A 27,800-nucleotide genomic window follows, 5' to 3' on the forward strand; every position below is an offset into this window, starting at 1 on the left:
AGAGCGATCGGTTGGAGCCATGCGGAAAGTATGATTTGCATGTATGTGTTTTTTCTCACAGTAACGGCGGCCATGAGCCGCACTCGGAAGTGAAAGTGAAACTGGCGCGCACATTGTTTAATTGAACATATCGTATTTTGAAGTTATGATTACTACAAGCATTTAATATGTTTTTTTCTTTCATAGTGGACACAGAGTGTTGTGTATGTAAGTAAATGGTTACTGGGTCAGTATAACTACTCTAGCCTGTTGAATATAATGCAAGAAGGAATCTGATAATGACAAATGTCTCATTTTACCAGTGAAAACAAATGGTCTAATAATGCTGCCATTGACAAGCATATGACTTAAACATAATAATTCAGCTTCAGAATTATGAATTAGTGTATATTCTAATGACGTCACTTTACTGTGAATTACTAACCAGGACAAATTTAAAGTCTGTTCAAGTCCACCATTCCAAGGCTATACAAAATTTAGCCTTGTAACCAACAGTAAAACTACACATATGGCTAATATTATTCGTGTTGTTTTACCATATGTTTGAGAATTAAGAATAATTATAGCCTACTCATATTAACCTTTATTTTACATGTACAGAATCCTGTGAAAATTGTGATCTTTATTTTAAGCAAAAAAAATTGTGATTCTCATTTTAGCCAGAATCGTGCAGCCCTAATGCACACTGTGATGGTAGGAAGACCATGCTATTGAGTAGCTGGTGGCCAGGAGAGCGAGGTTTACTTACTTGCACAGTGTCTAGTAGTTCAGTTACACCTCAAACCCCTAAACCTCCCTTCCATTTTAGCCAATGTAACACCTCTGGTTCTACCCAGGTACCTCTGGCATCTTGCTATTTTTATCCTGTTTTTTTTCTTTGCAAATGCACTCTCTAACAAAATCACCTCCATTATTCCTGCCAAATGAGATCTATTCAAGCAATTAGTTGGAACTACTGTACCTATTTCTATTGTAATGTCATTTTTTGGTAGCACTTTACACATCCTCAAGGTTATTTAGTTCATTTAACACTTCATCCTGCTTACTCACAGGTCCTCCTGGTCTTGATGGTGTGGCACGTGATGGTAGGCCAGGTGAGCGAGGACCTCAGGGGGCAGCAGGTGAGGCAGGCCGTCCCGGAAAGGCTGGTCCTCCTGGTCTTCCTGGATTTTGTGAAGCAGCTGCTTGTTTGGCAGCCTCTGCCTACACTTCTCCCAGACTACAAGAAGCGGGAACAGTGAAGGGCCCGTCCACTTAAATCAAGCCCCTTTACTGGGGCCTAGGAACATCTGAGAGAAAGTCAGAAAGAAATAAAGAGGGACAGAAGGCACACAAAAAGAGTGGCACACATGCCTTTTCTTCATTGGACAAATTGTGAGGGGGGAGGGAACAGCCGTTGACTGACATTTGATTATTAGGAGTGTACATGAATGAATTGACATGTATGGAAAGCAAGTTTTACAGTAAGTTGGCCATGTTAGCTGCTGCTGCTCTGTCCCACCTCACAGTACAGAGAGATGTGAGTATATTGCCAGTGACATCACACCAACGGACCAGAAGAACTGCAAGAATGACAATCAAACAAAGGTGCTGTTTTTGTTAGTGTTTCATTTTCGTTTTAAATGCATCTGATGATGCCAAGGTTTTTACATGCCAGGAAATTTCCCCATGAACCAATAAAAATGTATGCAAAGCTACTTTAATAATCAAAATCGATACCTCATTTGGACATTACTTCTTAGTTTGTACTGTGCCCGTCTCCGCCATGAAGAAGCGCCCTGATCTGTTCTTCTCATTGAGATGCCGACGTTCTTCCAATAACGTTATCCTTGATTCCATGCTGTAAATCTTTGTAAATGTGTGTTAATTTTGTATGGACAGGGTGGTTTTAGAATATAAAGCAGATCTAGGTTAATGAATTTAATCAGCAGTACTCAAACAATGCTCAGATTTCATCTGGTGAATTAGAAACATGTACACCAATTCCAAGTTACTTTGGGTTGTGTTCTTAGAGAAGAACTGATTATCTTCATTAACAAACTATTTATTGTTCTTTTTTGTCTGTAAACTCAAGTTGTTTTGCCAGGTTGTTCAGGTTTACCCCAATCAATAAAAAAGAACGTTTTGTAAAACTCAATGTTCTTCTGCATCCGAGAAGAATGTCTGTTTAAACTTCTCATAAACATGCTTATCTTTTTAACCTACAAGTTTTTTTTTTATTGTAATAAATATATACACTTTGATGTCAAGCAACATGCTTTATATGCACATGGATGCTATCTGTTCACTTTCTTGGCTAAAAAATTGGGGGTGATGGGGAGCTAAATAAGGCAAGATGCATGTTTTTTCTCAATCAGGAATGCAACAGAAGACCATTAATTTTCAGTGATCAGATATTTTGCAGTATTCCTAAGGACCTTTAGCACTTCAAGGACCACTAGTTTGTGTTAAGATTTCATTTACTAGAGCAGGGGTGTCCAAACTCGGTCCTAGGGGGCCAGTGTTCTGCAGATTTTAGCTTTAACTTGCCTCAACACACCTGCAAGGATGTTTCTAGAAAGTCTAGGAAAGCTGCAGTCACACTAGAGTTTGAGCTTCCAAAATTCTGTTGTAAGGCGCTCGAAAAGGGATGGGATTAAACAAGCTTATTAGACATTTAATGAAGCAGGCGATTGGTCCATGTTCAAAAATTCTGTCCAGAGAGGTCATGTTTAGATCTTCGATTGGTCTCACGCAATCATGTGATGCGATTTTCGCAGGTCAGAGTTCATCAAGCTTGAACTTTGCAACGCAGTGAACTGCGAAACTTGTTGCATGAGCTTGCATTTCCAGTCTGACGCATTTGCGTGCGTATGAATAGTAGTCTATGGGGGGAAAAGTTTAAGAGCTTAATTAGCTAGCCCAGGTGTGTTTGATTATGGTTGGAACTAAACTTTGCAGGACCCTCTGCTAAAAAATCCAGCTTAAACCAGACTAGGCTGGTTGGCTGGTTTTAGCTGGTCAACCAGGCTGGTTTTAGAGGGGTTTTGGCCACTTCCAGGCTGGTTTCCAGCCATTTCCAGCCTGGTCTTGGCTGGTCAGGCTGGAAAATGACCAGCTAAATCCAGCTGGACATAGCTGGTTTTGGCTGGGCTCCCAGCCTGCTAGGCTGGTCAAGCTGGTTTTAGCTGGTCATCTCCCAGCCTAACCAGCCAAGACCAGGCTGGAAATGGCTGGAAACCAGCCTGGAAGTGGCCAAAACCCCTCTAAAACCAGCCTGGTTGACCAGCTAAAACCAGCCAACCAGCCTAGGCTGGATTTAGCTGGATTTTTCAGCAGGGCATCGGCCCTCCACACTGTTAGACATTTCAAAGGGTTTTTACAGTAACTTACTGGCAACACTGTTGCCAGTAAGTTACTGTATTTTAGATTTACAGTATACAACTGTAAATCCGTTTACAGCATGTTACCGTAGTGTCTGAAAATGGTTAACTACTGTAAAAACCTAAGTTAACAGTTAGCTACTGTAAACCTTTTAATTTTGTCCTAAATATTTTATAATATAAATTTATTAATATTATTTTAATACTATAGACCTAAAAAAGACACAATTACAAAATATTAACAAAATAAACACTCTTTATTTAAAACATTGGAGATGCTTAAAACAAGCTTAAAAATGTGTAAAAACATTACATTTCAATCATTCAAAATATTTTATTTTAAGAAAAAAAAACATTGAAAATGACAAAGCACATTAACATACATGTACAAAACTAATTTAAGTGTCTGACCTGCATATTGTTGAGAAAAAAAAACCCAATTGTACTAAGTACTACTGACATTAAACCAGACACAATTACAAAATATTCCATTCTTTAAAACATTAATAATGCTTAAAGCATTTAAGGAAAATGTGTGAAAATTACATTAAGCAATAAAATCAACACATTAAAAATAAATAAATCACACAAAGCACTAGAACATACATGTACAATAAAAATTTAAACTTCTGAATTGCATATTGTTGGAAAAATAAATATTTGTAACTATTAGCCGACTCAGAAACAACCCAACTTTAAAATATTACTAGTTCTGGTGTCAAATGCTCAACAAGATCTGAATTCACATGTTCAAATGCAATTCATCTTTATTTCTATTGCACTTTTACAATGTAGATCAATGATGTCAAAGCAGCTTAACATAGAAGTTCTTGTAAATTGAAGCTGCTTCAGTCCAGTTTTCAGAATTGAAGCAGTAAATGTCACTGCTGAAAGTCCAAACACTGAAGAGCAAATCCACCGATCCACCAATCGTAGCCAAGTGATCCAGTGGCGACAGTGGCATGGAACAAACTTCACCAACTGACGAAAGTGTAGAATAAAATCCCTTGAGAGATACCAGGCTCAGTTGGGCACGACCAGTTCTCCTCTAGCCAAACTTGTGCAAGGCCGCAGTCTAGGCACCGGAGGCTTGAAAGTTCACCAGCGGGTGGTCAGGCTGGCCCATTGGATCAATGCGGAAACTCATTGATCACGTGTGTCTTTTAGGATTCACTCCTCCATGACCACCACAGCATCTGGTCAGGATTTGGCCCAGTCCAGGATTATGAAGAACTCTGGATAAGGACAAACAGACTAACATAAGCATAGAAGAAGCTTGTTTAAAAAAAAATAAATCATATACTGGTTAATTATTTTGAAGCATGGCAGCTAGGTTGGGGTAGTTTTCAGCTGGTACTGGGCAACTGGCTCCTGCTCATAACCTGCTCACTACCATGTTTAAAAGATAACTAACCAGAATGTCCTGTTTATTTTTTTCCCTAACAAGGTTTTACAAAAACATTGTAGCATTTGTGATGGGTTGATTCACTGCAGGACAGATTAGACTATTTGTTTTATGTATTCCAAATAAACTAAAACTGACTGAATACTGATAAAACTATTGAGAGTGTCTCACCTAATCCAAGTTCTCAGTTAGCTGGTGAAAGAAGGATAACTCACTGTTGTTCATGGTTGTCATTCTCTTCAGTACTTCTCCTGCTATCTTCTGGCTCACTCTGGTTGTTGCTGTGCATTTTGTTTCATCCTCTGGAATTATTTATACAAAAAATTGTATTATTTTATTTATTACAAAATATTTAGGCAACATGAAATGGGGAAAAAGACATTTAATACATAGACAAATGCATGTATCCCAATACTAATTATTGTATTTTGAAATGTCTGACCCATGACAGACCTCAATCTGCTCAAAAATATTATAAACAAAGATGAAAAAAAAAAACCTACTAAATGGTTTAATAAAAAAGGGAAAACGATTTTTTTATTTAGCTAGCAACTAAACATGTGACACATTTTGTATTAAAAGTAACGTTAATATATTGAGAAACAAATAGATGTACAGTACTTACTGTTGTATGAGGTCCAGTTTGCACAGGCAGGCTCCCAGTATTCTATATTGAGACCATAAAAAAGCCAAAAATACAGATAAGAATACCATGCTACAATCCACAACCTCCACACAACTTTTTTTTATTTGTTTACCTTGGTTGCTTACTGGTCTTGCTTATTTTTTAAGCATAAGGCTGTGCTGATCAAGATGTTCCTCTGAAATGCTGTTTGTTTCTTCAGACAAAACCTGCTGCTGTGCCAGCGCCATATCTAAACAGAAAAAAATATAATGGTAACAATTATGTTAAACCAAATGTCAAGAGTTGTGATAAAAAAATAATTAGCAAACAATAAATAGCAAAAAGGTGGTTATTAGCATAATGCATAGAGGTAAAATTGGTTTTATATTAGCAGATTCAGACTTCCCCCTTAATAATTTAATTTCATAAAATTATTATTTGCAAACTCTAAATAGCGAAATCATTTTAGCAGCTAATGACTATCAAAGTACAACATGCTCACGGTCAAATAAACAGTGTTAATGTTGATTTCAAGTCATACTGGCATGCTAATTCTGATCGAATATTCAAAGTAACATGGTAAACAGTATAGAGTCTTCTAAATGAACGAATGTGCGAATATAAAACCAACTTTACCTCTTTTTATGCATATTGTAACGTTATAGATTTACGTTAGCGTTCTTATAGGTTACGACGCGATGTTATTTTCTCAAGCTAACGTTATAAGTTACTCTAAACCAGAGAAAAATAAGTTCACAACATCTAATATATATAGTATAAATCAATATAAGTTAAACGTTGCACGTTAAAATGAGTTTGAGTCCAATTCAGTATAAACTTAGCTCAGTTTAGCTAACAGTTAACATTACCATTTTAAGATCGCTTCAGCCAATGTTGCCGAGCAAACAAATGCTAATAGAGGTGCTCAAATCAATGTCGAGTGTTGTCAGCACAGACAGACGCGCTTTTACCTGGATTATTTGTTGGTCTTTCATTCATATTCTTCTGGGGGAAAACACTCTCTGCCGGACCGTTGTCTCGTGCTAAGTGTCCTCCAAAACTGTCTGCATACCTCTGGTTCCCTCCTAAACCAAAACCCGCTGCAACACCGGTTCCTATGTAAATAAATAAAAAGATATGACGAGAACAATGGCTAATAGTCATAAACAGTCTTATTTAAAGTAATAGTAGTGTTAATGTAATAAATTAAATAAAGGTAACATCTTAATAGATGATATATTTCTCAAATGGGCGAAATAACGCCAAGCCAGAGAAAATAATAATAGCCAACTTTATACTTTACTTTGTTCTATTCTCGTCCACAAAACATTCTGTAAAATGAAACACTGCCTCAGCTTACCAGAGTAAAGTTTGTTAAATCCAGTATGTTCTTCAGGCACACAAAAAATTGTCCTCCAGAATTGCTCCAGGGTCCTCAGGCAAAATGTGGTGCAGAGTAGTCGAATTGCCGCAAGGTGGCGTTGAAGCAGTTGTGGAAAATACAGTATAATACACGAATTTTTACAAATACAGTACATCGCTGTATATGTTGTTCGACGTCACACTAAATTCCCATAATGCAACGGTAAATACAGTTATTTACCGTAAAAGGAATTTGCAGTATTACACTGGGTGAAATACAGTAAATAACTGTGTAATTTACAGAAATGTCTAACAGTGCAGGAGAGAGTTTGGACAACCCTATACTAGAGTTTTAGTATAGTAATGTTAAAGTCATATACTAGACTCAATGGTGACTATAGAGTAAGATAAGCAAAAATAAAAGAGTTTGATCTTCATTTTGACATAGACTTTACATTTTACAGTCTGAGCTGGATTCTGATTGGGCATCGTTTTATTCCATTTGAAAATCTACAGTGTGTGGCGTTCGTCAGGGTTGCCCGTACACAACAAGATTTCTAATTCCTAAATATTCATTAGGATGTTAGATATTTAAGGTTGTTGTTTCCTGGGTTAAAATGATCTGGAGGTGCATTAAAGAGTTATAGTTCACCCTTAAATGAAAATTCTGTTATTAATCTTCATCAACATTCCTATGTCACCTATGTCTACCATGTCAGATTAGGGTGCCCATTTACTACAAGCAGTACAACACTAGCGTTGTGCTACTGACTGTAATGGCAAATATGTTGTACTGCCTGTATAAAATATGCACGAAAGTTACTTTTTTTATGGTTACAGTTTTACCACTAAAGTCAAATGGAATGTTTGCCAATGTTTTTAGTTCCTTTTCTAGACTTGGAATGCCTTAGAACTTTTGCTGTATATGGAGGATGAGAAAGTCTAAAATATATTGATTTGTGTTCCAAAGATGAACAAAAGATTGGAACAACATTAGGGTTATTAGCTGATGATTGATTACAAAGCTTGTTTGGCATGCTGTCCCGGGAGAGAGCCCTGAGCTCATAAGATCCTCGAGCCCGGGGCTCCCTGCTGTTTGCAAGATGAGAGGGGAGTTTGAGCTCAGGTAGATCTCAAGAACTGTCCTGCTGTAGTAGCTAATGAACAGATAGTGATTGCTCTTAAGAGATAACTACTTACTAGGAGCATGTCTATGGTGTTGATTTGGATTAGTCAATTATATTAAGTTGGATGTTTTTAGACCGGGGAACCCAGGAGTAACCCACGTGAGCACTGGGAGAATGTGTAAACTCCGCACAGAGACATTGGCTGGCTTGGTAAGGACTAGAACCTGTGACATTCTTGCTGTGAGGCAACAGTGCTTACCACTGTGCCACCCATCTAGGAAAGGAGGAGGGGTAGGGGTGAAAGGGGGGATTCTCAAAACGAAGATGGTTGTCATATGGAACTTAGGGTATTTATAGTGGCTAAAGAATCGTCTGACTGCTGTATCGTATATTGAATAATGCTGGACCGGCTGCAGCAATCATAAGCATGTGATCCTCTCGAAATTAGTTTATAAATAAACTTCACATCTGTAAACTCCATACCATTAATGCCATTTCAAGTATTTCAGTTCGTTCATCCATTATGAAAGCAAAATTTCATTATTGTTACAAACTGAAGATTTGGAGTTGAGAGACCAGCAAGAGAACAAGCCAGTAGGACTTTGCTTTCAAAACCTTTATTGGTTCTCTTAAGTTTCTTCAAACAGAATTTGCACACAAATGACTTTATTTATAAAAGCGCTGTGGTGAGATGCATGACGATGGGGGGGAGATTCTTTAAAAATTGGAATGTTAAAAGATTGAAAGCCAATCTGAAATCGGCATGCTCGTAACGTTCATGAAAGCTGCATAATTTGACAATTGTAAATGGCTCTGCGTAAAACTTTTCAGCTATCCTCCTAATACAGATTGAGATTCATTCTCTCCATCCTTGCGCACACTCACACACACACATACAGACCGAGGGAGTGACAATGAGAGGATAAAGTGCAAAGTGTAAAAGCATCAGACTGGCTGACGCAGCAGAGGATCAGAGATGCCGTTTGCTTTAAAGATGACTGAATGTTGGGGATCTGCTGTGTTTTAGGATGACTAGCAAAGCATATTTGAGATATTCTAGAAGCACACGATGGTTCAGCTGCAAGTGGTACAGTATATCAAATGTCAATTCAAGTTTAAGAGTCCAGAGTGGTGGAGGAGGAGATGTCGTCACAGAGCTCATCAAGAGATTGGTGTCGATGAAAAAAAAGTCTTACAAAAATAAAATCTCATTCCATCCCAAATTGCAAATCGCATATAAACCTACCTTTACAAAGCAACCGAGCTTACAACATTGTTCCAAAATATAAAACAACAATAGAAAGGGCTGCCATGCCGATGTCAATTTTTTAAGTACAAAAAGCCATTACATATAAATATGAATATGTACAACACAAGCCCTTTGGGGAGTTCATTTTGAATAATTAACATAATTTATTAGGGCAACTGCATCTATGCCTAATGGTAGTCTTAGCCTATTTTATATGCAGCGGCTCACACTGTAAAAGGACAGGAGTAAGATGGATATTTATGCCACATGTCTTTACCAAAGCACTAAAATACTGAAACTAGCAGCTGCCAAAACAATCCCCTCACGAAAAAATATAGTTAAACGAATATTTTGGATTTAATACAAGCACTACCAACAGCATCACTGGCATGAAGTCAATCTCAGTGGAAAATCATTTTCACTCGTACCTAATTTTATACTAAATTAAAAAGAAAAATCCGTATACACTTAGCCCATGGAGTTCCACTATAATTTATGCCAAAATAATTCCTGCTTTAACAAACGGCATGCTGTAGATGATTTTAACTTGCATTTAACTCAAGGATATTGCTTTAATAGATAACAAATGGCCTTGATGTGACATTGAGAAACTAATATCCTGTGGGGGGTTAGTAAGAAATTAAAAATGCTGAATTCTGAATAAATCTGGAAATTAATAACAACTGTCAAAGCCTTATATGTCCAGGAATCTAGAGGTCTTCAATTTACTGCAACAGTAAAAGCACCATCTCTACTGCAAGTGTAGCATTACTCAGAGGTTAAGGCACTCAGGTTTGGAATGTGGCACTTATTGTAGTGGTGTTAATGCCAGACTATATTAAATTCCCCATTGGTGGAGAACCAGTGTTTTGGCTTTGCGGAACGGAAATGCACATCAATCCTTTGGTTCTCCGTGGAGCCTTAGAGCAGGTGCAGGTAGGTAATTGTGTGAATGTTAATATTTGGGTACCATCCTCCAGCTTTTACTTCTCTTAAAATCTCTTTTAGTACATGGGACCTTTGGGAGGTGGACCCTTGGGATTGTATTCCATAGGCATACTCATACAGTCCGATGGATGACAGCGGCCATCCTTGCCCTTCTGTCCTGATGGTCCTGGAGGTCCAGGAATGCCAGGGACTCCCTGTTGACCAGAAGGACCTGGTGGTCCCATCTTTCCATAACCAGGAGGACCAGGGAGACCTGAGAGGGAAATGAGAAAATAATTACAGTAAGTCAACAGAATAAACATTGGAAAAAATGGCTTTGAAAAGGTCAAACCTGGAGCACCAGGAGGACCACTGTCTCCCATTTCTCCAACACCCTTATCTCCTTTCTCTCCCTTCACTCCAGGACCACCTGGGGACACATTTGAGAGCATCCATGTGGAAGACTGGACAAATGGAAATATGGATCGCTGTGGGATACAGGAGCACATTAGTTCCCCTTACCGGGCGGACCCATGGGTCCCTGCCTTCCTTCACGCCCAATCTGCCCAGGACGGCCTGGCATCCCTGCAGGACCTGGAAGGCCTGGATTTCCATCTTTACCCGGGGGTCCCGGTCGTCCGGGGGATGCAACCATCTCCACAGGCATCTGCATTCGTGACATGTAGTAACCCATGCGCTCTGTAAGAACAAATGGACTCTGAAACAGCACTCTCATTCTCTGTGAAAGAAACCATCTAAAAATAGAGTCCCCGGGCATTTCTGAGCATCCAGGTATGTCTGGGGAATAAAAGTCCTCTCACCGTCAAATATCTTTATGACCTGCTGTCTGATGAAGGATCTTAGCTCATCATAGTTCACAACAGCCTACAAAACATAGACACAATTTTAGGTTCAAATACTGATGTACTGCATGCCTACTGTTCAACAAGTTTATAGTCTACTAAATAAATAAAACAGGTTTTAATAAAAATCAGTACAAATATTTATTACCTATTACCTATTTATTCGTATTACTATATGGGACTTTTAATTTTCAGCCAGGCAGCTCAACTGTCTTACCATTACAAAATTGTCATGTTTAAGATCTGATTGATTTTAAAATCTGTGATCTTCACTGCCTGTTAGATATATGATATGAAGTGTGTCTCAGATCAGACAAGAAGCACTAAATTCAATTCCATTTCCCCCTGCCATGTCTTTAAAATATGACAGCTTATTTAACCCCAGTATTTTCAATGGAATTTCGGATCTAGTCTGTTGCTACTGACAGCGTTTGTGGTTACACAGTCTTTTATCCTGTTTTACGCTTTAACAACTAAATGAATGCTAAAGTCTATTTAACTGAATGTATTGTAGTTACAACATCGATGCTGTAAAACAACCTTGTGAAATTAAAAATAGTGACATTAAGCTTTTACCGTTTATCGTTGGCTTTAAAACTCTAGCTGTGCATAGAATCCATTTTACAAATATAAGCCATCAAATCATGAAGCCATTTTTTTATTTAGTTGAAATAATAATATTAATAATAATAATAATAATATTTTTTGACTACAAAAAAATAGAAATTGCAAGAAAACTATTGTAAGTAAAATTACTGTTCTAAAATATATGCTTGTTTTAATTTCTTCATTTAAAATATAACACTATTACATCCTATTATAGGTAAAAACTGCTAATACAACATTAGCAACTTCACTATTTAATAAATATATATTTAAAACTAAGAGGTTATTAAACAATAATACATGTTTATAAGTTTGTGAAGATGGTGAGTAACCCACCCTGAAATACAGAGTTTGGGTGGAACATTAGTGAATGATGTACTGTGCTTCATCCTAAAACATTAAGTGCATGTTTAACTTTTATTTAAATCACAGTTTTTAATTAAATGTTGGTTTATTAATTATTTCCCAAAAACTGTAAACCCCAGTGTGTAGCGTCAAAAAAAAAAAAAAAAAAAAAAAAAAACTCACATCATTCCCTGGTATTCCTGGTAATCCAGGGGCACCAGCTTGTCCGGGTGAACCAGGGCTTCCCCTCTCACCACGGGGCCCGGCTGGCCCTATGATCCCTTCTGGTCCTTTGGAGCCAAAACCTAAGCCTCCTCCTGGTGGTCCGGGACGTCCACGCTCTCCCGGGGGCCCCCTCTGCCCCTCAGCCCCTGCATCACCCTGAACAGCCAAAAACACAGCTATGACTTACCAGACTGCTGGCTGCAGGACAGTGTTGAACAAGTTAAGGTCTTTGTACACTGAAGTCGGAAATTTTCGTATGTGTTTTTCATATTCATATGTGAAAACATTTGTCAAGTAAACAAACCTTGCACACTGAGTGCGATGCGTATTTATTAATCCATTATGAAAAAACCCAAAACATTTCAGAGTCAGTTCAAGCAGTGATACTTTGTTCTCCTCTCTTCTCCAAACTAGTGGATAGTAGTGCATAGAGAGGAAGGAGAGTTCAGCTCATTATCAAAGAGCTGTGTGGATTATCCCCAAATGCTAAATTTATTTCAGTAAATCAGTGGAATTTGGATACATTTCTTGTGATACTTCACACATTCAAATACGTAAACCATGCGAAACAGAGACTGGCAGTACTTATAGACATAATAATAGATGGGGGCCATGTTTATGTGTCGAAGCAACGGACCGAAAGCGGATTATAATGTTTATGGGGAGTATTTCAAATGTATGCTATGGACCAAGCAAATACGTGGTCCCTCGTGAACTAATACGGAAGTAACTGAAACTGCAATTCATCTAAGTTCCGCTAGGCCTGGCTCCATAATAGAGTAGATTTCTATTGAGCCCACGGTTAAAATGGCCAACTTTACAGGAGAAAAAAGGTGTTTACAGCCTGGTACAAAGAACGATTTTGGTGCATACAGCTAATATTACCCTTCATGACAACTGTGAGGGGGTGAATGTTTTTATAACTCATCCGTTTCGTTTATATTAAGTTATATTAAGTCTGCATAAATAAGGGCGTGGCCACTTGAGTGACAGCTAGGGCTCTCTGGTAGCAGTTACTTCACCTCAGCTGATTCCAGCTGATTAGCCGCTGAACTCAGCATATACATCGTATTTTTGTTTTACTTTATGAGGCTTTACACAGTCAGTTGCCTTTTGGAATTATTTCTCACAATTATCAGATGAGATGGCATGCTGTGTGCACTTAATTGTGCTCACAAACCCATTCTAGTGGCCTCCATTTCCCAGGTGAGTGAAATGATATACTTATATACCATCTCTATAAATGTTTTTGTTTTATTTAAGATCATTTATAATTTTCTTTAGAGCTGTAATGCACTCCAGAATCTGACAGATTGATTAGCTGTAGGCTGTAAAACAGTCATATGAAATGTTGTCAAACAGTGTTAGGCCTGGATTTTATAAATAGTCTTGCATTTACTAACACAGACTATATTTAAAGTATTTGAAAGTAATTAGCATTTTCCTCCAGTAGAAAAACATCATAAGAACAATGTTTAGTGGGTCAATGCATTACAACAGTGTTTTTAAAAGTCTAAACACTCTTTTGGTATAGTACACAATCAAGCCCATGTGGTCAGAACACAAACAAGTGGCAGGTAATGAAGTATTAAGTGTTTCTCCCAAAAAAAAGCTAAATGCTAAAAGGTGTCTGTAGCTCCGCTCACGCTCCGCCTCTTTGCCCTAATTTGGTTACCCCCTGTTGGAGCGATGGCAGACGAACAAAATGGCACCAGTTGGCCACGCTCACTTAGAGCTTTATTTGCACTCTTTAGAAAACTATAGGTACGGTCACGGATACTACGTCCATATCTTTTACAGCCTATGGTATGGACACACACAAACACGCACAGCACAAAGCAGCAGGGGAGAGGTGCGCCAGTCACTGAATCCAGCATATAGGGCTTCCACCTCATTCTGCCTTTATATTATGCACTGTGTTTGTCATAAAGTTATCTATAGCTCAAATGACAGCATTCTGTATTCAGCTTTTCACTTATATGGTGGCTCTAAACTGTCAAAACACCTCTCAAAGCGCTTTTTCAGATGCAAAAAGTGGAAAAAAAAAAATCAAACCCAGTTTGTTTTTTCTTTTTGTTTTGTAAAACGGACAAAAGTTTTAAGTGTTAATACGATTTATTTTTTAACGTGCGGAAATTATGGATGAAAATTTCTGATTCAGTGTGGAATAACCTTAACTTCAAAAAAATCTAATTTAAATCTAACTAATTACACCATTAGAACAGTTCCATCTTTCTTGTACTACTTAAACATTTGCATGAAACCTACTTTCTGTATTATTGTAATTCCAGTTTCAGTTGAACTTTTTAACATTTTGTTTCTGTCCCTATGTTCTGGTCAAGCTCTGTTACATTGATTATACAGAAAAATCTATAAAGATTGATGTAAAAATTGTTCTGTGACTTGTTCCTAGCAATGTCACTTCCTCTGGCAGAAAACCCTGGAAGGCATTGAGGCATTTATTCTTCTCTCATTAATTTGTACATAATGTTTTGAATACACCAATAGAAGGTTTATTATTTGTCAACACTTTTATAAATTAATTAATTAATTCTTTTTTTTCAACCGTTTTTCCAGGGCCAAGTGGAGAGGGCAGCAGTCTTAGGAGAGAACCCCAGACTTCCCTCTCCCCAGACACTTCCACCAGGTCCTTCGGGGGGGATCCCGAGGCGTTCCCAGGACAACCGAGAGACATAGTCCCTCCTGCATGTCCTGGGTCTTCTCCGAGGTCTCCTCCCGGTGGGACATGCCTGGAACACCTCCCTAGGTGTCCAGGAGGCATCCGAAAACAGATGCCCGAGCCACCTTAGCTGACTTTTCTTGATGTGGAGGAGCAGCGGCTCTACTCTGAGCTCCTCCCAGGTGACAGAGCTCCTCACCCTATCTAAAAGGGTTTCGCCCTGCCAACTCATTTCAGCCACTTGTATCCGAGATCTTGTCCTTTCAGTCATGACCCAAAGCTCATGACTTTTTTTGTATTATTTCAGTGAAATAATCACTTACTTAAAAAAACAACAACAATAATATAATAAGACTGCCTTAAATTCTGGTTTAGACATGCCATGTATTTGGTTTGAAGGTGAAGTCTTGAACTAAACTCTGTTAGTGATTTATATATTAATAATTAGTGTATAATTTAGGGTTATTCTATTTTATTCAACACTTTTTAACTTCTTGTAGTGTAGTTTAGAAAAGAGTAGTTTTAATATTACATTTCTAAGTAGTTTAGAAAGCAACATTCATTCCCAACACTGATGTTGTACATAAAGAAGTCTATTGTTTACACACTTTAGGGCTTCTGCTAATGGAATCAGGGAATCGAGGGAAAAGCACTGCTCTTTTCTCATTCACTCCTAACCTTCAAAAACCTGACAGTGCTGTCCTGTCACACTGACAGATAGAGGCTTCGTATGGCTTTCTTACTGAACCTAATGGTGTCACTGTTAGCTGAGAGTGGTGTTCAAACAGGTTACTGTGGCAGACAAGAGGAATAAATACAAAAACAAAGTGCGTTCAGATACACTCTTGCGTTTGCAGACGGAGGCACCAGACAACAGCTTTGAAGTAATAATAAAGATGAAAAACTAACAGAACAGGATGTGTAGATGGGTGGGGAAAACACACTCTCCCACCTAAATAAGACGTATCTGAATGCATGCGAAAAGATGACAGCGTCAATGGTGCAAAGACATTGTAACAGAGATGTGAAAACAATGCACCTTACCTTTACTCCCTGTGGACCAGGCTCTCCTGGCAGGCCCGGGGCTCCCTGCGGTTACAAATAATTAGAGGAGTGAAACTGGGACAAGTAGAGAAGAGTTTTGCAGTAAAGATCATTGTCTAGGTGCACAAGAACATTAACATGTTAATTACAAATTTACACTTTGGTCCTAATTTGAATGAAAGCCTTTTGTTTATTGTATTCCATTCATTTTATTTTCCAAATAGTGCATTCATGCCATGTGTTGTTCTACTTTTTTTGTGCTTTTGCTGCTGCATATTTAAAAGTATGATTACATTTGTGTGTTTAATATCAATTGGACACACTTTGGTTCATATATTGTTATGTTGGAATAATTGCAGAGGATGTAGATTAAAGGTAATAATATTGTAAAGTATGTTCAGTTACTTACTCCCAGGGCCGTTTATATCAAAGATTATTTTTAGCCGCACCATATTGATGCTACATAACATCTCATTTTTATGAGAGGGTCATTAACCCAACACTCAACCCCCAACCTGGAGGACCAGGACATACACACATACACTGCGGACAATTTAGCTTATCCAATTCACCTATAGCGCATGTCTTTGGACTTGTAGGGGAAACCAGAGCACCCTGAGGAAACCCCTGCGAACACGTGGAGAACTTGCAAACTCCACACAGAAAGTATGTTACGTATGTTCAGTTACACATTTTGGTTCATAAAACCTTAATGTTTTATCATGAGTTGTAGGTTTTAAATTTTTTTTTTAAATTTTATTTATTTTATAGTTTATTTTTTTATTTTTTGAGTCACAAAGTTCTGGTAACTGTTGACTTGTATTTTATGAATCATTAAAGACCATGATTTCAGCTTACAATTTTCTTTAGTGTTCTAATGAATAAAAACAAACACCGTCATTTTGGGTGGCTTGAGATTAACTAAATTAAAAAAGTAAAAAAATGAGATTAAGTAACAGCAAATTTATATTTCTTGGTGAACTATGCCTTTAAGCCAGTTCCTAAAATTCTAAACAAAATGGCTGGCATTTAACTGTGTAAATCTGAAGTCTGTCAAGTAAACAGCAAAAGTCAACTGTAACTGATCATTAATTCACATCTGTGCATGTCCAGATAAAAATAATCGTGATTTCTATGAGACAGTCAGTTGTAAAAACACTAACACTCAAAAAAAAAGAACATTCTTAGACCAAGGTGGAGGCTTTTTTTGTAAATTGTGTTAAATTTTTGTCTATCAAGACATACTTACATCTTTACCTGCAGATCCGTCACTTCCTGGTTCACCCTACAGACAAAAAATAATAAAGAGAAATGTCAAACAATTATTTCAGTAAAGCTATACATAATATGGTTCATAATTTTATGGTAAAGCAGCAAAGTTTAGGTACTGACCATCAGTCCTGGGTGACCTGGAAGTCCTGGAGGGCCAGGTAATCCACCCTGTCCTCTCTCTCCTGGCTCACCTTTGTCTCCCTTAGTGCCCTGGCAAAGAATAAGGCATTCAACACAAAAACATTTAACACTTAAAAAAAAAAGTTCTGTATTTTGGAAGAAAATTTTGCTTACAGCTCCAGGTGGCCCAACTGGTCCCGGTGGCCCTACGGGTCCGACAGCACCCTAGAAATGAGCAGTTTAAGCATTACACTGTCACATATCAGTGGAATTGTTTAAGTATTTGCAAAGATATATATATCAAACATGACAGTCAAGACATGTTACAAATATTTCCTTTTTTAAATAGATTATGTTACCAATCATTTATAATAGATCCTGCGACACTGAAGTCTGGAGTAGATTGTTAAGAATTTATAAATTCATTTTTTATTTTTATTTTTTTATAAACATTTCATTATAATAATATTTTTGTGTGTACTGTATTTCTGATCAAATAAATGCAAAAAAAAATTATACATGCACACACACACACATATATATATATATATATGCAAAAATATACAATACTGTATATGTACAAGCAAAAAAAAGTGAAAACTGTAAAACTTCATTTTTACCAAATGTCCTGGAGCTCCAGGTGGTCCCTGAGGTCCAGGGGGACCAAGATCACCCTGAAAATTTAAATATTTTAATTATCCAGACATGTAAAATCACAATGCCTAGTATAATGCAAGTGTGCACAAGGGGCGCCATATAACACTATCTTACTTCCTTCTACTACTATCATGATGTATAAGATGATAGTCAAAGCATGCTGGATATTATTAACATAAGTATGTCTTCAATTCCTCTCAAATTAAACATAACAGTAAAATGTACTGGCAAGAAAGAGCTTACTCTATCGCTCCCTTGAGCATTGAGGTTTGTTATTGACTCAGTAACATGACAACACACACTTGGCATGTACAATGGGATCACATGCTTGCAAAGCATTTGCATCTGTGTTTGCTTACTTACACAAAGCGCGTTTCTAACCTAAGGGTCTAGAAACCTATTTTCAAAGCATTTTTTCATTATCTGAAATCTTTAGAGCATTTGTAGAAAAAAATCTATAGCGCATTTAAAGGCGCAGTGCCTAACAGTAGAAGGCTTACCTCAAGACCAGGCCTTCCTGAGGCTCCGGCTGGTCCCTGTGGTCCTCTTTCTCCCTACAGAAAACAATGAACAAGAGAAACAAAACTGATAAATGTTGCAGGAATTAATAATGAAAAATGAAAAGACATAATTATGTAGAGAAACAAATTTGTGCACTATTAAAGGGACAGTTCACTTCAAAAATTCTGTCATCATTTACTCATCTTCAAAACTGTATGTTTCTTTTTTCTGTTGAACACAAAGGAAGCTATTTTTGAAGAAAGCTTTACCCACTGATTTCCATAGTATTTTTTGTTCCTACTATGGATGTCAATAGCTGCTTTTTTCCAACATTCTTCAGAATATCTTGTTTTCTTTTTGGGTGAACTATCCCTTTGAGACTTTATATAATTTAAAACAAAACCAAAGAATGGTGTGAAGTCAGTTAAAATAAAATCTGGCCAAAACAAAGTTTGTTTGGGTTTTATTTCAGAAGTTTCAAACACATTTGAGCACTCATTGGTTAGCAGTGATGATGCATTAAGTAGGTGTGGCTATGTGGCCCCGCCCTATTTCTAAGCGAAATCAAAAAGAATGAACTGGTGTGACGTCAGTTGAAATAAAATCTGGCCAAAACAAAGTTTGTTTGGGTTTTATTTCAGAAGTTCCAAACACATTTAAGCACTCATTGGTTAGCAGTGATGATGCATAAGGTGGGTGTGGCTATGTGGCCCCACCTTCTTTTACATTTATAACTTGTTATGGTAAATAATGCTGAGTTCAGACTGCATGATTTTAGCCCCGATTTTGACTTGCCGACAGGTTTTGAGAAATCGCAGACAAATGACTGACGCGATCTGAAAGAATCGCAGATGAGCCGCTGATGCCTGTGAGATATTTGTCATGCTAAATATCTGGAGCTGTCGGTGATTCAAATCATGCTGTGTTTAATGAGTTTTGACTGAAAACAACATCGGCGATTGCCTACAGCCAATGAGAGAGCACCATCCACTAGTGTTTGTACCTGCAGGCCAGTGGGTCCCAGGAAATTTATTTGGACCCAAGAAATGAAGGAAAAACTAAAGGTAATTTGGCAGGAGCACCCATGTCTGTTTGACAAGTCATCTGAGCAATACCACAACCAGGTAAAAAAAAAAAAAGCTGAGGAGAAATTGCTAATTCTCTTCAAACTCAGGTGAGCAAATATGTACATTTTCTACCCCATTAGCCCCTTTCACACAGTGATACCGGAAAATATCCGGAAAATTTACGGAACGACTTTACCGGTATGTTCAAAAAAGCGCTGTTCACACAGGCGAGGACGTTACGGAAATTTTCCGGAAAAGAGCATTCACACATCCATCCCAAAATACCGGTAAATTCTGACATCATTCACCACAAATGAGCTTTAAACGGCTGCGCTTGTATTTGTAAACATTTGACTAAATTACAAACTCTTTTGATGATCAATATTGTAAACAACTTTCACAGGATCATATTCGCATGTCGAGATGTTCATAATATGTGCGTGTGCTGCCGCTCACAGGCTGTTTCACAGGCACACGCAAAGCTTGAAGGTAAACAAACAACGGCTTATCATAAGCATCTTATCGATGATTATTTGCACAGTTGGCATTAAGGAGAACATATAAACGTTATCTGACTAACTTCTAGCAGCTAAATGCGTCTGGAAAAATATTCAAAGGCTTTTATTCTCACAAACCGCGCGGACGTAAATGGGTCTGACTGTTGTGATTGGCTAAAGCAGAAGTCTTACGTCAGCACGTTCTAGACGTGCACGCGCTTATTCCGGAAATATTCCTTCTGCGTTCACACAGCGCAGCATTCCGGCAAATTGCCGGTAATGTTACAACTTCTCTTTCCGGAAAATAGCCAGAACGAATTTACCGGTATTTTCAAAAAGGACCTGTTCACACATACAACCTTTCCGGAAAATTGCCGGTAATTTTCCGGAAAGGTCTGTTTGTGTGAAAGGGGCTATTAAAGGCCTCGTTATGTAGTTAATAGCAAAAGATATACTACATATTTTTAGTAGTGAGATGTAGTTTGGACAAGGTTGTCAGCGATTCTTCCTATTGTTAAGTCATGCAATGTGAAAGCCACTGTCGCCGATCCATCTTGCAGTGTAAACACAACAGCAACAAAACACCAGCCCACATAGTCATGCAAAGTGAAAACATCTGTGACACGATTACTTTGAAAATCATGCAGTCTGAACTCGGCATTAGGCTAAAAAACGTCCTTTTACTTAAAAGTAAATCTAGTAATATCTGTAGGCTGAGCTCAAAACTGACTTAAGCAATTTGATCGATGTTATCAATGTGAAAATACAACGAATTCCACTTTCCAGCTTATGCAGGGACTACTTCAGGGTATATACAGAAATCAGAGTGTGACATTTAATACCTTTTTAAGACTCTTTCCATACATTTTAAGACCTCGTTGCCACTTTTGGTTTCAGCTAATAACATTTAACTTACAGTAAACTTACTAAATGCTGATTGTAAGAAACTAATCCTAAATTAGAACGTTATTCATGTACTGAATAAAAATCAGCAGGTGGCGGCTCAAACTGCAGGAATAATGACATTTCCTTGGTTACTGCAGAAAACAAAGCAGTGCAAAGTCAAATCTATCAGGATTTTATTGATTACATGAACTACACAGCATCCTCAATATCGCATATTAAATTCAGGCAAAGTTTAGCATACTGATACAAATGAATACCTTGTATATTAGCATTTAGGGGGCCTTAAAGTTCTCTAAACTGACTTGTCAACATTTAATACTTTTTTGTGGACACCATATACTTGTTGCCTCCGCTCATTAGAAAGCCTTAAATCATCAAAAACATTACTCATATCGGGATCAATGGAAAGATTCATGTTAACTTATTTATTTATGCACTATTCACTTCATAAAAAAGATGAATATAATAAAATATATAAACAATAAAAAAGGTTATGAAGCTCAAAGAGAAGGCTCATACTTTCATTCCAGGGAGACCCGTGTGTCCTTTGATGCCCTTGAAACCCTGCAACAAGAAACAGTGATAAAGTAAGTTTCATCCAATCAGAGAAAATTGGGTTTTTAAGAAGGCAAGCTCCTCCTTGGAGAGGCCTAATTAAAGTTGACTTTGTTCTTTGTTCTAGTCTTTGTTTAATCTGTTGATTTTGGTATTCATGTGGCACTGACGAAATCTACAAAGAACTTGGAAAGGCAAAACAACGAAGGAAAATATGGCAGAGGTAATACCGGGATTCCCCTGAGTCCAGGCTGGCCAGCTGGTCCTGGTTCACCCTGTTTGATTGTGAGAATAAAACGCAGAGAGAAACAGAAAGAAATGTTTGATTATTTAAAGATACAGTAATAACAATTTATACAGCTATTATTAAATTCAGTTTAATTAAATTCATCTTTATTTTTTTATTTTTACAATGTAGAATGTGCCAAAGCAGCTTAACATAGAGGAAGAAAATGGAATTAAAAGCCATAAAAATGTTTCAGATTGTGGAACATCACAGCAAATCAGGATTATATATTATATTCATTTGCTTTTCAGTATAGTCCCTTTATTAATCAGGGGTTGCTACAGCGGAATGAACCGCCAACTTATCCAGCATGTGTTTTACACAGCAGATGCCCTTCCAGCTGCAACCCATCACTGGGAAACACTCTTCTTTCTGAGAATTATTAGCCCCCTTTAATATTTTTTCTTTTTTAAATATTTCCCAAATGATGTTTGACAAAGCAAGTACATTTTCACAGTACATCTGAAAATATTTTTATCTTCTGGAGAAAGTCTTATTTGTTTTATTTTGGCTAAAATATAAGAAGTTAAATTATTAGCCCCTTTAAGCATTTTTTTTTCTCGATAGTCTACAGAACAAACCATCTTCATACAATAACTTGCCTAATCACCCTAACCTGCCTAGTTAGCCTAATTAATCTAGTTAAGCCTTTAAATGTCACTTTAAGCTGTATAGAAGTGTCTTAAAAATATTGTTAAATATTATTTACTGTCATCAAGACAAAGATCAAATAGATCAGCTATTAGAAATGAGTTATTAAAACTATTATGTTTAGAAATGTGTTGAAAAAAATCTTAACAGAAAATTGGATAAAAAAAAATAAATAGGGGAGCTAATAATTCTGACTTCAACTGTATATGGGTCCATGTAAAATGTTTTATTTTTTCAAGATCAAATAATATTTGTGATTGAAAAAGGAATTTGAAATTTTAGTTAATGGCTGTTTGCAATACTATGCACCTTTTGTGTCTATGTTATAAAATGTAAATGTACAAATGGTGAATTAACCATATAATATGTTAAAGATGCCAAAAGGATGACATGTCTCATGTAAAGCTCATGTGCGTCTCATTTCAAAAGGAAAATAAATATTTTAAATATCAAATGAAATGAAATGAAATGAAATTGTTCTGCCAAATTCTGAATAAGTATGCCATTTAGAGCATTTTAATTTTAGGGGAAAAATGTTCAGAATAACAAATGTTTACAACTTTTGTTATTGAAAGTCAGGATTATTCCACTAAATATTGATTTCACAACTCTTCTGAACTGAAACCATCTGTACCGTGTGGTTTCAAATTGGATATAAACATTTATAAACATAAAATAGTGTATCTGTTTGTTATTTATCATATTAAATTTATCATGGGTAGTTTACAGAAAACAAAAAAATATTATTATGAAATAATCCAATAAGTTAATCATACATTTATAAGCATACATAATTAATAAAATATTTGTACATATATATTAAATTGCAATAAAGAATACAATACTGTATTTTCAAAATGTTTTACATCATTCCACATGGAGTAAACTACAAAATATGACTAAGACACCAATTTAACTTGTGACTTTCTCTAAGCGAAGCAATTTTCACATTATGCAACTTATAGTCCTTATAACGAGGGCACTTATTTTCCAGAAAAACTATGGGAGACTGTATGAGAGTGTTTTTCTGACCCTTAAACCTGGTTTTCCATCTTTGCCATCAAGTCCTTCCATTCCAGGTGGTCCCTTTAAACAAGGACAGAATGTAAAACAAAACAGGATGACCATATAAAGTTATAAATGCATACAGAGTCATGATAAGCTGAAAGTTTGGATGTGTTGAAAACCTATTAGCACTCACAGGCATGCCTGGGGACCCTGGTGATCCTGGAGGACCTGTGGGCCCCTGTGGGCCTGCAACTCCAGCAACACCCTGGAGGAACAGAAAAATAAGCATGAGTATTCCCTGAAGAAGTATCAATATCTCACATCCAAAGCATACATTTGAGAGTGTCTGTTTGTGAAAGTGACCGCAAGAGATAATGCAGATGAATATAAATGTTGTGTCAGAATCATCCATCATATTAAATCCTTTGAAGTATTAGCACTTAATGTTATGCTTACGGATATTATGCAAAAACCTATGCTATCTCTCGCTTTAATCACCATATACAGACCCCCAGGACCCTATGTCAATTTTCTAAAAGAGTTTTCTGATTTTATTTCTGACTTACTAGTTAAAAAAACTGATAAAATACTAATTTTAGGAGACTTTAACATCCACATAAATGATGCTAATCATACATTATGGCTCGCGTTTATGGATTCACTACAATCACTTGGAATAAAGCAAAACGTTGTTGGTCCAACCCATCGCTTAAAGCTTACACTGGATCTAATTCTGTCTTCTGGAATTGAGGTCATTGATGTAGACATTATACCACAAAGTGATGATATTACAGACTGCTACCTCTTACTATATAAGCTGTGTTTACCGGAAATAAGCAGATCTGCACCGATATACCACCCTGGAAGAACTATCGTTCCGTCCACCAAAGATGAATTCACAAATAACTTACCTGATCTTTCTCTTTTCCGAAATGCACCCGCAAACGCACGTGACCTTGATGTAGTAACCAACAGTATGGATGCCATCTTTACTAGCACACTAAATACTGTGGCACCCATCAAATTAAAAAAGGCTAGAGAGAATAAAGCTACACCATGGTTTAACAGTCATACTCGCGCTCTCAAAACAGCAAACCGTGCCCTGGAACGTAAATGGAAAAAAAATGGAATTGCGTACTAAGACAGTATGTCCAGCTATAGGAGAGCTCTAAAATCTGCCAGGGCTGAACACCTCCGCAAACTGATAGAAAATAATCATAACAATCCTAGCTTTTTATTTAGCACCATTGCTAAATGAACAAATAATCGGTCTTCTTTGGACTAAAATGTCCCACCACAAATTAGTAGTGATGACTTTTTTCGAGTGATAAAATAGAAGGCTTTAGACAGAAAATAGATGATGTTAAACTTTATGCACCGCCTTACACTTCAGTAAACCAATAAAGATCCAATAAAGATCCAGTAAACATTCCACTGAATCAAAATAACCTACAGTGCTTCGAAATCATAGCACAGGAAGAGCTAGATAAAATTATAAATAGCTCTAAACCAATTACGTGTATGTTAGACCCAATTCCAACAAAATTACTGAAAGAATTGCTATCTGCTATAAGAGAAACTCTTCTTAACGTTGTTGATTCTTCTTTATCTTTAGGCCATGTTCCAAATCCTTACAAGCTAGCTGTTATTAAGAAGCCTATTATTATTATTTGTTTTGACCAATTTCGAATTTTAAGGTCACTCACACAGACCAGTGCATGCGTATTAAACAGAAACTCAATTCGCTTTGTACTTATAAATATTGTTTAAGGCAAATTATTTATTTTTCATTGGATCAAGTGATCAAATTTAGATATGAAACCATTACCCTATTTTTTTTTTTTATTGAATGAATGAACATTGTGTGGGAAGTGTTGTTTTGGTTAATTATTAATTAATTGACTTTCTTCAACAAGACAAATATGCTTTATACCAGGTTATATACATTTTTTCTTATAGAGATAGAAGATAGTGTACAGTATAAGGCAAACTATTTATTTTTTATTTTTATTTATTCATTTATTCATTTATTTATTTATTTATTTATTTATTTATTTATTTATTTATTTATTTATTTATTTATTTATTTATATTTTCAATGATAAAATTTAGATGGGCGACGCAGTGGCGCAGTGGGTAGCACGTTTGCCTCACAGCAAGAAGGTCGCTGGGTCGCTGGTTCGATCCTCGGCTCAGTTGGCGTTTCTGTGTGGAGTTTGCATGTTCTCCCTGTGTTCGCGTTGGTTTCCACCGGGTACTCCGGTTTCCCCCACAGTTCAAAAACATGTGGTTCAGGTTAATTGGGTAGGCTAAATTGTCCGTAGTGTGTGTGTGTGTGTGTTTGTGTGTATGTTTCCCAGAGATGGGTTGCGGCTGGAAGGGCATCCGCTGCGTAAAAACTTGCTGGATAAGTTGGCGGTTCATTCCGCTGTGGCGACCCCAGATTAATAAAGGGACTAAGCCGACAAAAAAATAAATAAATTAATGAAAATTTAGATGTGAACTTACCCTAATTTGTTTTAATTGGATGAATGTAAGCTTTTTTCATTTGGATCAATAAAAATATTTTGAATTAACTTTTGAAAAATACTGTAATTTGTTACAGCAAAATTGTTTAGTTTTTTTTTTTTTAAAGTACTTAAAAAACTTTTAACTTTGTCTAAATCACAAATATTTAATGGGATCAAGACAAAAATTACATTCACACAAAGTCGTTTAATTTAGCTTATATATAAGTTGTTACCTTAGATCAAAGTATAATTTTGCTTTAGATCAGCCTAAAAATTTGTTACAGCTAAATTTACAAATTATGCTCAAATGATCGTTTTGACTGAAAATGAAAATGAAAAATGTCTTTAAGTGCTTTCAGTTTGGCAATACATGTCATACAAGATGGTAACAACAAACAATATTTTTCCATGTTGTCACATGACGAACACTGCTGGTTTAATGAATAAAAAAATTACTTTGAGCAAAAACTAATGTAACTAAGTCTACCTAGGGAGTTAGTTTTTTGCTTTAAGGCAGATTAAATAAAACATGTTATAATGAGAAATTATTTTCAGCATTTTCAGAAAGGAGTCACCTATGTGGCATAAATTCATTTATCAAAGCATCTTGTCCAGGTATTACAATACTGTCACTTGCCTTCTCAGCCTGTGGTCCTGGAGGGCCTGGAGGTCCTGCTTTCCCTGGGAAACCTGGAGGACCCTGGAGAAATGAAGGCTGAAGTAAGAGTTCTGCTTTGCACCATTAACATTAATACAAGATTATTTTGTTAGACTTAATTTTGACTTAATAAACAAGATAATAATTTTTAATTGTCTAGAAAATGCTTTTTGATTTAAAAAAATTAAAGACATTTAGACAAAAACTATAAAAAATAAGAGAGTGAAAATAAAGGAACCATTATAGAAAATCCCCTCATATTGTTGTGTTTATCATCATTAACTAAATGCTGGGTTAAATACAAATTTTCCTCTAGTTTATAGGAATGGATTTCAATACAATGACCTGAAAATCAATTTGAATGACATTATTCTAGCAATTATGTCTTGCTGAAAAAAACTAAACCCATTGACTTTCATAGTATTTCTTATTCCTACAATGCATGTCAATGACTGCTGTTTTAACTCTCTTCAAAGTATCTTGTTTTGTGTTCAACAGAATAAAGAAATGTATGAACGTTTAAAACCACTTAAATGTGAATAAATGTGAGAAAATGTCAAATTTTGTGTAAACGATGCCTTTAAGAGAGCCAGATTTATCAATTAAACTCTGTTTGATCTGGCTGGTTAAAATGAAAAAGGTCTCAAATAGTTTGAGATTCACACAAATATTAGAATAATGACTGATTATGCCCGAAATCCCACCTGTTGTCCTGGAAATCCCGGAGATCCTTGAAAGCCCTGTATAAAAAAAGCTACAGTGAAATTTGAGATCACAGATGATCTACCTGGGAATTGATGTTATAAATATTTATTTTCCAGAAAAAAGTTTATGTTTAGAGCTTTTTCTTGTCTTAGGCTTGTACATTTGAAAACACAAGCAGAACCTGCTCTATATTGTAACTTCAAAGCAAAAGATATGTGATATCGAGGGATTTGCAGAGAAATATGCTTTAACAAGATTCATTTTGTAGCTACCACTGTATATGCGTGACATTATATACCTGATCTCCCTTTGCTCCCCCAGGTCCCGATGCTCCAGCTTCCCCTTTAGGACCCTAGTAGTCAAGGAAAAGGAAGTTATTTAAGGCAAAAATCACATACCTGTTAATTTGTATCACTTCATAAATAGTTTTTTTCAGTCCAATATAAAGAAAATATTTTTTTTTTGTTGCAGTTAATCAATTCGGATCTATTTTAATTACCATAAATCTCCACTTTAGCAACACTTACACCAAATTTTACAGTTGCATTAATATATTAAGATTTTGAAGGTTTCTATATAGAGCAATA

At 36.5% G+C, this 27,800-nt stretch overlaps 2 protein-coding genes and 1 long non-coding RNA gene across 12 annotated transcripts in view; 1 reads left to right on the plus strand and 2 right to left on the minus strand.

The window, feature by feature from the left end:
• col9a2 (procollagen, type IX, alpha 2) overlaps positions 1-2,247 on the plus strand; it is a 45,618-nt gene extending 43,371 nt beyond the window's left edge. Inside the window, exon 32 of the mRNA NM_212579.2 lies at positions 1,053-2,247. Coding sequence (NP_997744.2) covers positions 1,053-1,258 — 206 coding nt within the window. The 3' untranslated portion in view covers positions 1,259-2,247. The remainder of the gene's footprint in view (positions 1-1,052) is intronic.
• A 1,353-nt stretch (positions 2,248-3,600) lies between these two features.
• On the minus strand, positions 3,601-6,872 carry LOC137488541 (uncharacterized). 3 transcript variants are annotated; one of them, XR_011007622.2, is made up of 6 exons: positions 6,753-6,872; positions 6,364-6,507; positions 5,526-5,642; positions 5,393-5,434; positions 4,983-5,069; positions 3,601-4,597 (listed from the first exon to the last, which is right to left on the minus strand). It is a non-coding gene; the product is annotated as an uncharacterized lncRNA (long non-coding RNA). The 3 variants fall into 3 exon arrangements; XR_012395194.1 differs by lacking the exon at positions 6,753-6,872 and having other exon boundaries at positions 5,539-5,642; positions 6,364-6,444; XR_012395193.1 differs by lacking the exon at positions 6,753-6,872 and having other exon boundaries at positions 4,939-5,069; positions 6,364-6,444.
• A 1,610-nt stretch (positions 6,873-8,482) lies between these two features.
• col16a1 (collagen, type XVI, alpha 1) overlaps positions 8,483-27,800 on the minus strand; it is a 162,270-nt gene continuing 142,952 nt past the window's right edge. For all 8 annotated transcript variants that reach the window (XM_073931847.1, XM_073931844.1, XM_073931846.1 and 5 more), the window contains 18 exons: positions 27,512-27,565; positions 27,213-27,248; positions 26,488-26,550; positions 23,534-23,605; positions 23,365-23,418; positions 21,626-21,670; positions 21,360-21,404; positions 18,370-18,423; positions 17,833-17,886; positions 17,387-17,437; positions 17,213-17,302; positions 17,070-17,105; positions 15,821-15,865; positions 12,055-12,252; positions 10,879-10,942; positions 10,580-10,756; positions 10,410-10,487; positions 8,483-10,331 (listed from right to left, as the gene is read on the minus strand). In XM_073931847.1, coding sequence (XP_073787948.1) covers positions 10,135-10,331; positions 10,410-10,487; positions 10,580-10,756; positions 10,879-10,942; positions 12,055-12,252; positions 15,821-15,865; positions 17,070-17,105; positions 17,213-17,302; positions 17,387-17,437; positions 17,833-17,886; positions 18,370-18,423; positions 21,360-21,404; positions 21,626-21,670; positions 23,365-23,418; positions 23,534-23,605; positions 26,488-26,550; positions 27,213-27,248; positions 27,512-27,565 — 1,413 coding nt within the window. In that variant the 3' untranslated portion in view covers positions 8,483-10,134. The remainder of the gene's footprint in view (positions 10,332-10,409; positions 10,488-10,579; positions 10,757-10,878; positions 10,943-12,054; positions 12,253-15,820; positions 15,866-17,069; positions 17,106-17,212; positions 17,303-17,386; positions 17,438-17,832; positions 17,887-18,369; positions 18,424-21,359; positions 21,405-21,625; positions 21,671-23,364; positions 23,419-23,533; positions 23,606-26,487; positions 26,551-27,212; positions 27,249-27,511; positions 27,566-27,800) is intronic.

This window comes from Danio rerio, chromosome 19, assembly GCF_049306965.1.
Source record: "Danio rerio strain Tuebingen ecotype United States chromosome 19, GRCz12tu, whole genome shotgun sequence".
Taxonomy (NCBI): Eukaryota; Metazoa; Chordata; class Actinopteri; order Cypriniformes; family Danionidae; genus Danio; species Danio rerio.